Consider the following 15604-nt stretch of genomic DNA (forward strand, 5'->3'; position numbering starts at 1 on the left):
AAAATCAGCCATCAGGAGTTAGAGGCCCTGCAGCTGTGCTTTTCAGTTTTAGCTGTTAGGACTCTGTGGTCAGGCCATGTATGAGCAGCTCACAGAGAAAATGTTCAGGCCAGAGTAAATGATCAATATAATGAAGTAGGAGGTTCTGATATGGTGTAGCCATCAAAATCTGAAAAGATGTAAGAAAGAAAAATGGGAGTACCTGTCTAGCCAAACAACAGTCAGGGCAAATCTTGTTATCCTGCATTTCCATTAAAAATGTTCACAAAACCATGTTGAGATTCATCTGTCGGAAAAAACACACAAAAAGACCGCAATTGCAGTATTTCCTTTAAATAAGAACCACAATCACATGTGAATAAGTTTGTTCAGACGAGGTCCATCCTCCTCCTATCACTTCCTGTCGTCTTCTTCGTCTTTTCCGCCAGTAGTAACATCCAGTTGTTGATCACGACCCGTGTGATGAGAAAAATGTTTTCATTGCCGTTTTGTGTGAATACGGTCCAAACTCCTTACCAGTTGGTGGCAATAATACTTCCTTTTGTTGTTTGTCAACCAGCAATTATACAAAAAAGAAGTTTTGTGCAAAATACACAAATGTTGATATAGCCATAAAAACACCTCATTCTAGCACAGATTTATTTTTATAGAAAAATGTGAGTTTGTTCTGAAATTGGTATGTTTCCATTAAGCAAATTTATTTTCTTAATTCCAGTTGGAGCAATCATATGGTTAACGGAAACTCAGCTAGTGTGGCAGGCCTGTTCTGCAGCTGTTTAGTAGTTTAAATTATAACCTTGTTAGCTGGTTTTGATGTAGTTCAACCTGTAGACTTATTAAGTTAAGCAATACTTAAATAGATGATGATACTCAGCATGAGATTATCTGAGGGGAGGGACTAACTGGCGAGTTTCCTTCTCTAGCTAACCTGACAGGCACAGCTCAGGGCCTCAATACCCCATAAGTTCCTTAAGCAATAATAACAAAAATAAACTAAAAAGTTGCACATATAAATACCTCTTGTAAAGTAAATCTTGTGGTAACTGACTTTGTTGAACCTTCAGGTTGTGTTCAAGGATGAAGGGAAAACCTACAGCGTCACGGTGAGAGACGTCCAACTGAGTGAAGCTGGACGAGTCAAACTCACCGCCAAAGACTTTGAGACGGAGGCCACCCTGTCTGTCAAAGGTAAGGCTCCAACTCAGTGACTCTACTGGAGGCACCTGGTTTAAAGGCCAGATTTACTCAGTTGAAACGGTAGAATACACGCTGTTATTGTAACTACTGCTGAGGTCGTATGCTTTTATTTTGGTGACTGTCTTGTTGAGGTAGCTATGGTAACGGAACAGAAAGGTTAACATCAAACAGCTTGAATTTCATTTAGATGTTTTCATATTTTGGAAAATCCTTAAAAATACGCAGTTTTGTATTAAAATGCAATATGACATTTGATTAAAAACCTAAATGTACAAAAGTGTTATTTACAGTTGAAACCAGATATTTTCAAAAACCTAATAATTTTTCTCACTATCACAAGCTAAATCAGACTAAACTTTTATTGTTGTAGGTCAGTTAGAATTTGCAAAATTGTTTCTATTTGATAAATGCCAGAAAATGTAACATGAACATTTTTTTAGATTTTTTGTAACTTTCTTTGTATATTGTTTTTAAGCATTTAAGTTGAGCAGGAAGGTCATTTACCTTTACACAATTTAAAGTTGGAAACATTATTCACTGTTGAAACCTAGAGTGTGTACACCTAATAAAAAGACAGACATTTTTTTTCTCACTGTCTGAAGTTAAATCAGACTAAACTTTTCTTGTTTTAGGTCATTTAGAATTAATAAAATAACTTCTATTTTCTAAATACCAGAAAACTTAGCAAGAATATATTTTTTTAAATGTTTTTGTAACTTTTTGTATATTTTGAGCAGGAAGAACATTTACTTTAACACAAATAGTTTTGATTGTTTCAATGTCATGAGTGCTTATTATTCCTAATTTCTCAATTACTTATTTGATCTGTAATTGAAATAAAGGTTGGCTTATATTTGTTTTACTTGAAACAACAAAATTTTAATTTTTTGTTATATATTAGTTAAATGTGCCTCTTTGTAGAATCCACAATGCTGTCACAACGTTACTGATAACAGTAATAATAGTGACCTGAAACTTGAAAAGTTCTTGAATTTTACTGTGGGAAAAATGTACAAGCCCTGCATATAAAATACGTAAAGTAGGTAAATAGAAACTGAGAAACTGAACCGTTGCCCTTTGTGTTTGTGCATCCAGAGCCGCCTGTAGAGTTCACCAGACCTCTGCAGGACCAAACGGTGGAGGAGAAAACCACCGCCACGCTCGAGTGTGAAGTTTCCAGAGCAAACGGAGAAGTCCAATGGCTCAGGGACGACCAGGAGATCCGCAAGACGAAGAAGTACGACATCCTGGCTGAGGGCTGCAAGAGAACGCTGGTCATCCATGAATGCACGCTGGACGACTCAAAGACCTACACCTGCGACGCCAAAGACTTCAAAACGTCCTGCTTCCTCACGGTGGAAAGTGAGTACAGCTGAAAGGGGAAATTATAGGCAGACATGAAAAATATTATTTTAAATGCAATAAGAGAAACTTAACTACTTGGAAAACTCATGCAAAGATGAAATAATTATTATTTTAGTTATTGATTATTCTGACGATTAATCACATTAAAAAATTGGCTCATTCTGCAGATTTGTCATCGAAGCTTTTTATAAAATATTAGAAATACATGAAAATATGCAAATAAGTAATTGCATTTCATTTTTAGATAAAAAAAAAACATTTTATTGCCTACATTAGTCATGAAAGGCATCTTCCTTAATTAAAACAAATAATTGGAGTTAGGAAACCGTAGGGGTGAATTCACACCAGCCCTGTTTGAGCTCCACTTCGTTAAAGAACCAAAAATTCAAATGATCTGTTAAAGTAACTGTGTGGATCTCGTTTTGTGTGGACAGCTGCCCGTGTCGAGTTCTCCAAGCCTCTCCATGATGTTGAGGTTCGGGAGAAGGAAACTGCCAGGTTTGAGTGTGAAGTCTCCAGAGAGGACGCTAAAGTAAGAAAAGCACTTTTCCTTTTATGTGTTCATCAGAATCTAAGCCCAGTTCTCCTGTCTGAGTAAATCATCTTCTTCCTGCTTTCTCCACAGATCACCTGGTTGAAGGATGGAACTGAAATCAGAAAAGGAAAGAAGTATGAAATTATTGCACAAGGCCGCCAACACATCCTTCTCATCCACAAGGCCGCATTTGATGATGAAGCTGAATACGAATGTGACGCACAGACCTCCAAATCCTCCGGCATGCTCACCGTCGTCGGTAAGAAAAGAAAAACACAGATCAGGTTTTCTCCAGTTGGGAAGAAAAACAGGAGATCATATAAAGTGGACTGACACCAGAGTAGAGATGGTTCTGATGTTCCTGATTTAAAAAATGTTCAGTTGTGCTCAGTTTTACTCATATTTCTGTTGATCTACTGTTGCTCCAGTGGGACACCTAGTGGCTGTTGTAGATTTTTTTTAAAAATCTGCCAATAATCACAGAAATTTTCTTGAAAAACTTTAAATTTTTTGACTTTTGAAACTTAAAATTTCCAAAAGTCTAAAATAGTCTATGAAGGTAAAATGATATATATTGACTTAGTAGAGTTATTATTATACATTGCCTGTTTTATGTTTAAATATGTATCCTTTTTAATTAATTAATGCAAATTAATAAAATAAACAAATAAAGATAATAAAAAGAGATGTAACAGAGCATTGCTTAGTATTGCTAATCTATCCAGTTCAGTCACATTGAGCTTCTCTTCCTTTTTTATTTCTTATTTTAAAAGTTTGTGTGTTTTAAAGAAATGCTAAATTGTGATGTTGATATAAATCAGTTGGTGCCACCAGATGTTAATAGGTTTTTTTAAGGTTTTTTATTCTTTTGGTATAATTTAAATTTGTAGACTAAAATATTTTCAAAATTTTGACAAACCACATATCAAGACGTTCTCGGTTCATTGATAACTGAACGTTTCTCTGCTGAATCTTTTCCTGTCGCTGCAGAGGAAGAAACTACTTTCACTAAAAACCTGCCGAACGTCGAGGGAACGGAGACGGACAGCGTGAGGCTGATCTGTGAGGTCTCCAAGCCCAACGCTGACGTCACCTGGTACAAAGGCGACAAGGAGCTGCCAGACGGCGGCCGCTACGAACACATCGTCGATGGCAAGAAGAGGATTCTCCTCATCAAGGACCTGAAGACAGACGACGCCGGAGAATACAGCTGCAGGCTGAGCACCGGCACCAAAACCTCTGGGAACCTCAAGATCAACGGTAAAGACTGGAAAAAAGTCATGTTTAGTTGTTTACCACATTTCAGCAACAAGGCAGTAAAATATAAACAAAGTAATCAATTAGCAAACAGTAATAAACATTAGATTTTGTCAAACACCATCATCAAACTCATCAAGTAAATACACATCAAATTATTGAGAAATGTATTAGTTATTATTAATCAAAAGATAAAAACTTGAGTTTTGTTTCTGTTCAACTGGAGAAAGTTGTGGCACATCCACACTTTTAACTGTTGAGTCCTTGGATGGGTTCAGAGTCACCTGGTGGCATCATAATGTAGATCTGTTTATCATTTATTGTTATAACTGAGCTGGTGGAAGCATGTTGATATAGAATAGGAGGGGCCCCATGATTGAGCCTTGGGGAACCCCACATAGAAGTTACTCATACACAAGATCACAAAGAAGACCATGTTCTTTAGGTAAAGTGATTCCTGATGTTTTTGCTCCAAAGCTTATTTATAAAAAACAAACATAAACAGCAGTAAATGAGCAAGAAGCTTCATAAAATGTCACATAATAAAATCAATCTGGTGTTTCTGTCCTGCAGAACTGGCTGCTGAATTCCTGTCCAGACCTCAGAACCAAGAGGTGGTGGAGGGTAATAGGGCAGAGTTCACCTGCACCGTCTCCAAGGAAACCTTCAGTGTCAAGTGGATGAAGGACGGCAAGGAGCTGGAGTCAGGAGACAAGTACGAGTTGGTGAGTGACGGCAAGAAGCGCAGTCTGGTCATCAAGGCGGCCGAGCTTAAAGATGAGGGCGGATACGTTGTGGTGATCGGAGAGACGAGAGCCAGCGCTGACCTGACTGTGAGCGGTAAGTAAGCTCCGCCCACTGAACAAACCAGCTGCTGCAAGAACCTCGGTCCATGTCGTCAACGTTCGCTCTTCCCTGCAGAGAAACTAAAGGTCATCACCCCTCTGAAAGACACGGAGGTCAAAGAAGGCCAGGAGATCGTCCTGAACTGTGAGGTGAACATCGAGGGAGCCAAGGCCAAGTGGCTGAAGAACGACGAGACTCTGTTCGAGAGCGGCAAGTACGTGATGGTTCAGAGAGACAACGTCTTCTCGCTGAGGATCAAAGACGCTCGGAAGGGAGACGAAGCCGACTACAGCATCACGCTGACCAATCAGAGAGGAGAACAGGCCAAGAGCTCCGGCAAACTCTCCGTCAGAGGTTGGTGCTTTACCTCCACCGACACGAGTTTGATTAGTAATATTATGACTTTATTCTCATGATGCTGTCACTTTATTCTCATCTCGTCTTACACACAACTTAGTTCTCATAGTATGACTTTATTCTTATATTGTTTTGACTATTCTTGTAATACTGTAACTATTCTTGTAGTTTATTCTTTATTCTCATAGTAGTGACTATTTTCAAAATATTATGACTTTTTTCTCGTCTTATTACAATGTTGGTTTTGTATTATTTCAACTTTATTCTCGTAACATTGTGACTTTATTCTTGTAATATTTTGACTTTATTGTTGTACGACTTTATTCTTATACTATGTTGACTATCCTCATAATTAAACGATTTTATTCTCATATTAATATTACTCTATTTTCAATTTAGTACAGCTTTTTTCTTGTATTACTTTGAGTTTATTCTCATAATATTATGGCTTTATTCTTGGAACTTTATTTATTTTACAAACATGTGGAACAATGTCCACTAGGTGGCAGTGAAGCTTTGTTATACAACTTTTGATTCAATATGACTAAAACCAACAAAAAAAATCAGGACAACTGATAATCGAGACGAGACAAAAATACTCTAAATTCTCAGTATTGCATTTGTTGGACTGATTTATCATGAGATTGATGTCAAACTGGGATGAGTAACTGTAAACTGTGTGTTTTCCAGAGGAGAGTCTGAGGATCATGGTTCCTCCGGAGGACATCGACACTCAGGAGAAGAAGACCATCAGCTTCTCCTGCAAGACCAACAGACCCAACGCCACAGTGAAGTGGATGAAGGCCGGCCAGGAGATCACCTTCAGCAAGCGCATCGTCTACAGGGTCGACAAAGAAAAGCACACGCTCACCATCAAGGACTGCACGCTGGCCGACGAGGGCGAGTACACGGTGGTCGCCGGGGACAACAAGGCCACCGCGGAGCTGATCATCAGCGAGGCGCCGACCGACTTCAGCGCGCAGCTCAAAGACCAGACCATCACCGAGTTCGACGATGCCGAGTTCACATGCGAGCTGACCAAGGAGAAGGCCGAGGTCAAGTGGTACCGGAACGGACGGGAGATCAGAGAGGGACCAAGGTACAGCGGCGGCGACTTAGCTCAAGATTAGTTTATTGGAGAACACAGGCAACAATTCACTGCGATAACAGTGGAATATTACATTATTAAAAGAATGTTTGATAGACGTTTATATATATATATATATATATATATATATATATATATATATATATATATATATATATATATATATATGCTGTGCTATATTGAGCAGTTCACCTCCATAACAATGGATGACAATAAAACCCCTTAATTCCACCCCAGAAAATGGAAATTTCCCAATTTGAAAAGTCAAAAGTTTCCTAAAAGAAATAAATAACTCAAAAAAATTTGAGTTTACTCCTTTTTTTCTATCTACTATGGCCATATTACACTGGTATAGACGTGAGCTTAGCCTACCTATAAGCAGCCAAAAAGTTAAAAACAACTTTTTTTTATTTAATACACCCAAAATACCTACATGGGTAAAATTATTCCAGTCATCATTATAAATTTCGGTGTCTCTGATGGTGGAAAACGTTGCATAAATCTACAATATTCAGCTATAATATCTCAATTGCACATGTTCCTAGTGCCACGTTGCATTTAATTTGGATGATAAAACATTTTCTTCAGAGCAATCAGGTGTTTTCTTGTTGAATTTAAATGTTTTAGGGAGTGAGAAGGATTCCTGTAGATACGACTGTTATTGCTTTTTCAGATACACGTTTGTGAAAGACGGAAAGTTCTGCACACTGCGGATCAAGGAGTGCAGGCCGGATGACGAGTGTGAATACGCCTGTGGAGTCGACGATAAGAGGTCCAGAGCCAGGCTCTTTGTTGAAGGTTTGTTTTCTCAGAAAGACCTCAGAGGAACCTGCACCGCAAAAACACTAAATCTTACTATTTGGGGTTTTTTGTCTATTTTCTGGGGCAAATGTCTTAGTTCACTTGAAATTAAACAAAAATTATTTACAAGTATATTTTTATGAAGATAAAGGAGCTTGTTTTAAGAGAATAATTCTTTAATATTGATTAAAAAATACTAGTTTCTCTGGCAGGTTATTGCACTTTTAACAAAATATTTTCCCATGTTATAAGTGAAATAATCTACATGTGAAACAAATACAAGCTCCTATGTCTGGCTGAAAGGTACTTCTAGGCTGGTTTTGTTTTATTTCAAGTGTACTTAGATGTTTGCACTGGAAACTAGACAAAAACTACGTGGTAATACTTGGTACTAATCTTCATGACCGTTTGTGTTTCCCACAGAGATTCCAGTGGAGATCATCAGACCTCCGCAGGACGTGTTTGAGCCTCCGGGCTCGGACATCGTGTTTGAGGTGGAGCTCAACAAGGACCGGGTGGAGGTGAAATGGCTGCGCAACAACATGACCGTCGTCCAGGGAGACAAGTTCCAGATGATGAGCGAGGGGAAGCTGCACCGGCTGCAGGTCTGCGAGATCCGACCCAGAGACCAGGGACTGTACAGGGTCATCGTCAAGGACAAGGACGCCAAGGCCAAGCTGGAGCTGGCAGGTGAGCGTCCAGTTCACTGGAGAAAGATTGATGAACAACCTTTACGTTAGCGCCAGTCTGCTGAACTTTAAATATTTCTACATTTATAAATCCTTCCACAGTGTGCAGGAGCTGGACTTTCAGCAGTTGCTAGTGGCTTCATTGAAAAGAGAAAAAGATGTTCAGTTTTTTAACCTTTATCCTCCTCCAGCTGTTCCTCAGATAAAGACCACCGATCAGAGCTACGTCACAGACGCCGGGAAGCCCATCGTCTTGGCCGTCCCGTACAGCGCCTACCCTCAGGCCGAGGCCGACTGGCTGTACGACAACCAGAGTCTGCCCAAAGACAACATCTACACCTCCGCCGAGCGCACCGAGTACCGGCTGAAGGACCCGAAGAAGTCGGACCAAGGCCGCTACAAGATCGTCATCAAGAACAAACACGGACAGGGAGAAGCGTTCATCAACCTGGACGTCATCGGTGAGCTTCCTGTGGAGAAAATGTCGACTAAAGTCAACTGGAGACGGTTACATGTTGGAGTGGCAGTTCCAGTTCATAATTTTCCAAACATATGGTTAGCACAAGCTGTTTATAATGTTTGTAACATCTTCAGATGTTGTGAATCTTCTTTCCAGATGTTCCCGGACCTGTGAAGAACCTTCAGGTGGTCGACACCGCGGACGGCGAGGTCAGCCTGGCGTGGGAGGAGCCTGAGAACGACGGCGGCAGCAAAGTGGTCAGCTATGTGGTTGAGAGGCGCGATGTGAAGCGTAAGACCTGGACTCTGGCCACCGACCACTCAGAGAGCCCTGAATACACAGTGACGGGGCTGCAGAAGGACTCCTTCTACTTCTTCAGAGTCAGCGCCCGAAACAGGGTCGGTAACGGACCCTTCGTTGAGACGGACGAGGCTGTGCAAGCAAAGAACAAGTTTGGTAGGGTTAACTTTGAATATATTCTTCTGCTCCTGTTGATGATTAACAATTTAATTACACATTTTGCACGTTTTTTATGCTTCCATTTGGGTTTCCACTGCTTTTTAAATCAACATAGCTATTTTATTTTTTTTTGGCAATAACATGTTTTCGGTAGCTGGAATATGAAACATTCCATATTTCATTTCCTGGTTTCAGACGTTCCTGAACCTCCTCTGAACGTTGACGTTGGAAACGTCACCAAGTTCGGCTGCACCGTCTCCTGGGACCCTCCAGTGTCAGACGGCGGCTCTCCCATCACCTCCTACATCGTGGAGCTGCGCGACAGGACGTCGGTGAAGTGGTCGCCTGTCCAGGTGACGAAAGCCGGCGAGCTCAGCTCCATCATCAATGACGTCATTGAGAACAAGGAGTACATCTTCAGAGTCAAAGCTGAGAACAAAGCTGGCGAGGGCAAACCCAGCGCCGCGTCGCGACCTGTTAAGATCATGGATCCAATCGGTGAGGACTGGAGAGTAAATTATGTTTACTACAAAATTATCATCCCAGTCTCAGTCTGAAGTTATTTTTTTTTCCTCTCTGCAGAACGTCCCAGTCCACCTCAGAACCTGACCTGGCAGGACCAGAACAAGAGCTCAGTGCAGCTCACCTGGGAGACGCCTCTGAAGAACGGCGGCAGCATCATCACCGGCTACATCATCGAACGCTGCGAGGAGGGAACCGACAAGTGGCTCCGCTGCAACGCCCGCCTCTGCCCAGACCTCTTCTACAAGGTGCAGGATGACAGACACCCAGATGGCCCGTTTTCTGTCTGTAACACGTCGTTCTAACTAGAAGTCAGTCAGTCAGATTGTTGTCAACCAGTTTTCAGTTGACTGGATCTAATCGGTGATTTGTAGCTCAAATAATTACTTGTCCCATTTTTTGAATGAATCAAAAGTAACACCTTCCTCCATTTTAAAGTTTTTAATTTGCATCTTGGTAGAGATATACCAAACACCTTATTTCATCAAATTCACCATATTTTGTGTTATATATCACATTCTTTATAGGTTTCAACATCAAAGAAAAGGACATCAGAAATGTTTGACCTTTCAAATTCAAAAAATTTCCAAAAGTTGTAAATTTTTACCCTTTCAAATTCAAATTTGAATTTTTGACTTTTTCAAGTTTTTTCTAGAAAATTTCTGAGATGAATCCCAAAATTTCAGAATTCTTTAACAAAATGTATTCCTTTTTTTCTATCTACAATGCCCCTCATACGTTTGGCAGCGCTACAACTTGAAAGCATTTAAAGTTTCTTAAGACCTCTTGCTGCTTTAAATCTATATTCCTCTTACTGAGGATCACAGATTTCTGTTCACTTTCTAACATCTTTGTATGTTTTTCAGGTGTCTGGTCTGAAATATGGAACCAAGTACAACTACAGAGTGTTTGCTGAAAATGCTGCTGGAGTTTCTGAACCGTCAAACGTCATCGGACCTCTGCTGGCAGACGACCCACATTGTGAGTCGTGACATTTGTCGAATTAGCAGTGACTCCAAAAAATGAAAAATGAGTTTTTCACTAATGTAAGAGACAATAAGGTGTTAAAATAAGGTCTTTGTTCTCATCATGCCTCCCCAGTTGCTCCGTCCTTTGACCTGAGTGCTTTCAAAGACGGCCTGGAAGTGATCGTCCCTCAGCCTCTCACCATCAGAGTTCCCATCGCCGGATACCCAACCCCCGTCGCCAAGTGGACCTTCGGAGAGAAGGAGGTGACGACCGCAGACGAACGCGTCTCCCTGATGACCAAGTCCACTTTCACAGAGCTTATGATCACGCCGAGCGTCCGGCCAGACAAAGGCATCTACACCCTCCACCTGGAGAACGACGTCACCTCTGTGTCTGGAGATATCGAAGTCAACGTCATCGGTACGGAAAAATACTTAAAATCTGGGGGGAAAATGGATTTTAATCGTTGTTTTAACTCACTGTGTTTTTGTTTCCAGCTGCACCCAGCGCACCCAAAGACTTCAAGGTCCTAGAGGTGACCCGGCAGCACGTCCATCTTAGCTGGGAGGCTCCAGAACACGATGGAGGAAGTCCTCTAACCGGCTATCAGGTGGAAAAACGGGACGTGTCCCGCAAGACCTGGGTGAAGGTACGACAACAGTGTCTGGATTTAATCATCGTCATGTAACCGGGATAAGGAATAAATCAGAAGTGAGATGATCTGTGGCCTTGCTGGTAACAGAATCAAACTGTTTCAGGTTGTAACAGGGATCCAGGATCTGGAGTTCACCGTCACCGACGTGGTTGAAGGGAAGGAGTATCTGTTCAGAGTCACCGCCTGCAACAAGTGCGGCCCAGGAGAGCCGGCCTACATCGATGAGCCCGTCAACGTCTCTTCTCCAGCCAGTAAGTCAGACTAACTGCACAGTTAACATTTAAACCTTTAAAGACATGAATAATCTTTTAGATGCTATTTTGGCTAATATCTACATCTTAGAAAAACAAGTCAACTTTATTTGCATAGCACATGTCAGCAAATACTTCACATCATAAAAACATCATAATCACCAAAAATAAAACAAGCAATAAGCATGGCATGTAGTCAAATACTATTATCAAAATTATTACACAAATATACATCGACTATTTTGATCCACATCACTAAGCCTTTTGATCTTCTTCTAACTTTCTAACTCAAACACTATTCCCTCTCTCCAGCTGTGCCAGACCCACCAGAGAACCTGAAGTGGAGAGACAAGTCAGCCAGCGGCATCTTCCTCATCTGGGAGCCTCCAAAGTACGACGGTGGCACCGGCATCCGAGGCTACAACGTGGAGCGCTGCCAGAGAGGCACAGATAAGTGGGAGCCCTGCGGAGACATGGTGCCGGAGCTGAAGTGCCAGGTGACCGGTCTGATCGAGGGCGAGTGGTACGCCTACAGAGTCCGAGCTCTGAACCGACTCGGAGCCAGCCGGCCCTGCAAGCCCACAGACGAGATCCAGGCCGTTGATCCGATAGGTAAAAACATGGACTGTCTCCTCGATAGAGATCAGTGCAGGGTGGCATTTTCTGTATTATCATTTATCGTGATAAATTTCTTATCATGGTAACTTTGTCATGATGAATTCCAATTTGTTCAATAAAAGCAATAATAAATATCTAGCAAATATATTAAAATGCAGTTGCAATTTGCAGTTTAATGACATAAATCACACTTCGTTTTGTGAATCCTAGAGAAGCTGATACAAATAGGAATGTTTTTCCAGAGCATTATTTGTGTTTATGCGTCCATTATTTCTGTGAAACAAAGGACTGTAAATTGCATGATAGATTAAAATAACCTCAATAATTTCCAGTTGGACAACAATCATTAAATAGATGCTCCACTTATCATTGAAAAGCCACTGTTTAGAAAGATTAGTTTTTCTAAAAACAATAAAGGATCAGTGGAAAATAGTCTCCAAAATGACAATATTATAATTTATTACAATAATTTATCAACCAAAATTTATTGTGACAGGCCCAGTGACACACAGTCTAAGAAAAAATCAAAATGCTTAAGATATAATGAAAAGTTTCTGATGAGTTTTTATCGTCATTCCATCCTCAGAGGCTCCAGAGATCCAGCTTGATGCCAAGCTTCTGGCCGGTCTGACAGCCAAGGCTGGCAGCAAGATCGAACTCCCAGCCGAAGTGAAGGGAAAGCCTGAACCCCGAGTGAAGTGGACCAAGGCCGACCTGGTTCTGAAGCCAGACGACAGGGTGTCCATCGACACCAAGCCGGGACACTCCACCGTCACCATTGCTAAGACCAAGAGAGATGACAGCTCCACCTACATCATCGAGGCGACCAACAGCAGCGGCCGCGCCACCGCCACTGTGGATGTCAACATCCTTGGTGAGAAGAGCTGGCAACCCTGAAATACAATGTCTATTTCAGCTTAAGTTGTAATTAAATCAGTATTTCTGATTTAAAACAGACAAACCTGGTCCTCCTGCTGCCTTCGACATTTCTGAGATCACCAACGAAACCTGCCTCCTGGCCTGGAACCCGCCACGCGACGACGGCGGCTCCAGAGTTACCAACTACATCGTGGAGCGCCGAGCTGCCGACAGCGAGATCTGGCACCGGCTGTCCTCCACCGTCAAACAGACCACATACAAGGCAGTCGGCCTGGTCAAGTTCAAGGAGTACATCTTCAGAGCCTTCGCTGAGAACCAGTTTGGTGTCGGTCCGCCAGCTGAACACCTGCCCATCATCGCCAGATATCCGTTTGGTAGGTGACTCCGACATCAAGCAGTTAGACTTCATGAATAAAAACAATACATTTTCACAAAGTTTCTTCAGCTAAGTTAGACCCTGCAAACACTTTTGCACATTTTTGTACTTTTATTTGGGTCTATACTGCTTCTAAAAACAGCAAAAGCGCTTAAAAAAGACGTTTTTTAATAAGTTTCATAAAATGAGTCGTTTCATAAACCTTCTGAATGTAAGTTACAAATCATCAGGATTGTAACATTGTAACCCTTACTTTCCTAACCCAGCTCGTTACCTAGCAACCCCAGCAGAGTTCTGCCCATCACCGAGCAACCCAAAATGAGCTCCAGACCTTTTGGTTAGCTGGTTTTACCGCTGTTATGTGTTGTACAATGGCTGCTGGAAAACACAAGGGTTTTGTTGTTGACTTACCACTGCTGCATTCTTGGTGATTGTGCAGGAGGTTGCACTTCTGCTTTTCTAAGATGTGCAGTTGTATAGTCGTGCATCTGTTTGCAGCCATTTTCACATAAGAGTGTAAACGTTGAGTTGGGAGGCATGGTCAGCATTTGGATTAAAAGTGACAGAAGCCCAAAAGCTGCTCATTCTGAAAGGAGCTCAAAATAAGCAGAACTGACCAGACTAAAATCTCAAGAATGATTTTGTCCAAAAAATGCAATTAACATGTTTTGTTTAGCCCATAGATCTATCCTAATCTGTTCATGGAAACATAATGGGTTACCTTTAAGTTAATTGAAAGCTCTGCTAAAGTTCTGCGAGGTCTAATATGATTCTGTTGTTTGGCCCAGACACCCCTGGAGCTCCCTACAAACTGGAGCCTTCAGACATCGCCAAAGACGCCGTGACCCTGAACTGGTACGAGCCGGATGAGGATGGAGGCAGCCCCATCACAGGCTACTGGGTGGAGAGATACGAACCGGACCATGACAAGTGGATACGATGCAACAAGCTGCCCATCAAAGACACCAACTACAGGTCAGGCCAGCTCAGTGTCTGGTCAGGAGCCTCTTTGGTGGGGATTTTACTGACGACATCCTGTTTTCCTGCAGAGTGAAAGGTCTTCCCACAAGGAAGAAGTACAAGTTCAGAGTCCTGGCTGAAAATCTGGCTGGAACTGGAAAACCCAGCAAAGAGACAGATCCAATCCTTATCAAAGACCCTATTGGTACCACATGTTTTTAATCTGAAACAGGTTGTTGTATCATTTAAAGTTATAAAGTAAATTAAATCCTTCATGTTGGCTCTTTTTCCAGATCCTCCTTGGCCTCCTGGTAAACCCACAGTGAAGGATGTAGCCAAGACTTCCTGCTTCCTGACTTGGACCAAACCCGAGCACGACGGCGGGGCCAAGATCGACAGCTACGTCATCGAGATGTTGAAGAGCGGAACCACGGACTGGATCCGTGTGGCAGAGAACATCAGCCTCCTGGAGTTCTTCCTGAAGGGCCTGATGGAGAAGCAGGAGTATTCGTTCAGAGTGAGAGCAATTAACGTGGCCGGGGAGAGCGAACCCAGCGAGCCCAGCGACCCAGTGCTGTGCAAGGAGAGGCTGAGTAAGAAAAACTAACACTCAGAAAGAGCAAATACCTTTGTCTAGTTAATGTAAGGAACAAAATGTTCAGGAGATACCAGATAATCCCAGATAAAACAAGGGCATTTCCAAACATTCAGATTCATTTTATTTTAGTTCGGTAAATTAACAACTTTACAAAAAACAAAACATAATGCTACATTACAAACTAATAACTTACAAACTGAAGCCGAGGCTTTTACTTACCTACCCTATTCATAGGCTCAGAGTATTTAACACGTCAGCCTTTTACATTTGTTAAATCTTTTATTTTCAACCATATTCCAATAGTTTTTGCAATTTTCTTTCTAATATACTCAATATGAGGCTTTCATCTAAGTTTATTTTCTAGAATGATCCCAAAATATGTCTCATAAACACAATCGATTTCAACTTCATTTATATGTACCTTTATATTATTGTATATCTGTTTATCAGAAAATATTATAAATTTAGTAAACTTGTAATAATCAAACCACTGTTTTAACTCAGCTTAGCTCTTTGCCTACTGTTTGTATTAGTTCGTCCGTATTCATAAAAAAAGTTTGTATTGTTTGTAAATGTTATACATTTTAAAAAACTGGATGCTGTAAAAATATCATTTAAATAAAGTAGATATAATTTATGTCCTAGGACTAATCATTTTACAATTTCAATTTGTGACTTTGTGTTGTTAATTTGTACGTCCTA

The 15604-nt window shown here is 41.3% G+C and overlaps 1 protein-coding gene across 1 annotated transcript in view; it reads left to right on the forward strand.

Moving 5' to 3' along the window:
• The window catches only part of ttn.2 (titin, tandem duplicate 2), a gene marked incomplete at its 3' end in the record, with an annotated part of 175746 nt that overhangs the window by 109382 nt on the left and 50760 nt on the right, over nucleotides 1-15604 (forward strand). Inside the window, exons 122-145 of the mRNA XM_088008422.1 lie at nucleotides 1065-1188; nucleotides 2293-2559; nucleotides 2997-3094; nucleotides 3188-3356; nucleotides 4088-4357; nucleotides 4928-5194; nucleotides 5276-5554; nucleotides 6248-6656; nucleotides 7339-7463; nucleotides 7890-8156; nucleotides 8347-8616; nucleotides 8772-9071; nucleotides 9270-9572; nucleotides 9657-9844; nucleotides 10463-10577; nucleotides 10698-10985; nucleotides 11063-11214; nucleotides 11324-11471; nucleotides 11784-12083; nucleotides 12676-12963; nucleotides 13046-13342; nucleotides 14133-14319; nucleotides 14394-14509; nucleotides 14598-14897. Of these exons, the coding sequence (XP_087864548.1) occupies nucleotides 1065-1188; nucleotides 2293-2559; nucleotides 2997-3094; nucleotides 3188-3356; nucleotides 4088-4357; nucleotides 4928-5194; nucleotides 5276-5554; nucleotides 6248-6656; nucleotides 7339-7463; nucleotides 7890-8156; nucleotides 8347-8616; nucleotides 8772-9071; nucleotides 9270-9572; nucleotides 9657-9844; nucleotides 10463-10577; nucleotides 10698-10985; nucleotides 11063-11214; nucleotides 11324-11471; nucleotides 11784-12083; nucleotides 12676-12963; nucleotides 13046-13342; nucleotides 14133-14319; nucleotides 14394-14509; nucleotides 14598-14897 (5527 nt within the window). The remainder of the gene's footprint in view (nucleotides 1-1064; nucleotides 1189-2292; nucleotides 2560-2996; nucleotides 3095-3187; nucleotides 3357-4087; nucleotides 4358-4927; nucleotides 5195-5275; nucleotides 5555-6247; nucleotides 6657-7338; nucleotides 7464-7889; nucleotides 8157-8346; nucleotides 8617-8771; nucleotides 9072-9269; nucleotides 9573-9656; nucleotides 9845-10462; nucleotides 10578-10697; nucleotides 10986-11062; nucleotides 11215-11323; nucleotides 11472-11783; nucleotides 12084-12675; nucleotides 12964-13045; nucleotides 13343-14132; nucleotides 14320-14393; nucleotides 14510-14597; nucleotides 14898-15604) is intronic.

Source organism: Poecilia mexicana, unplaced genomic scaffold, assembly GCF_051168715.1.
Source record: "Poecilia mexicana isolate PSO_F unplaced genomic scaffold, ASM5116871v1 scaffold_2, whole genome shotgun sequence".
In the NCBI taxonomy this organism is placed as follows: Eukaryota; Metazoa; Chordata; class Actinopteri; order Cyprinodontiformes; family Poeciliidae; genus Poecilia; species Poecilia mexicana.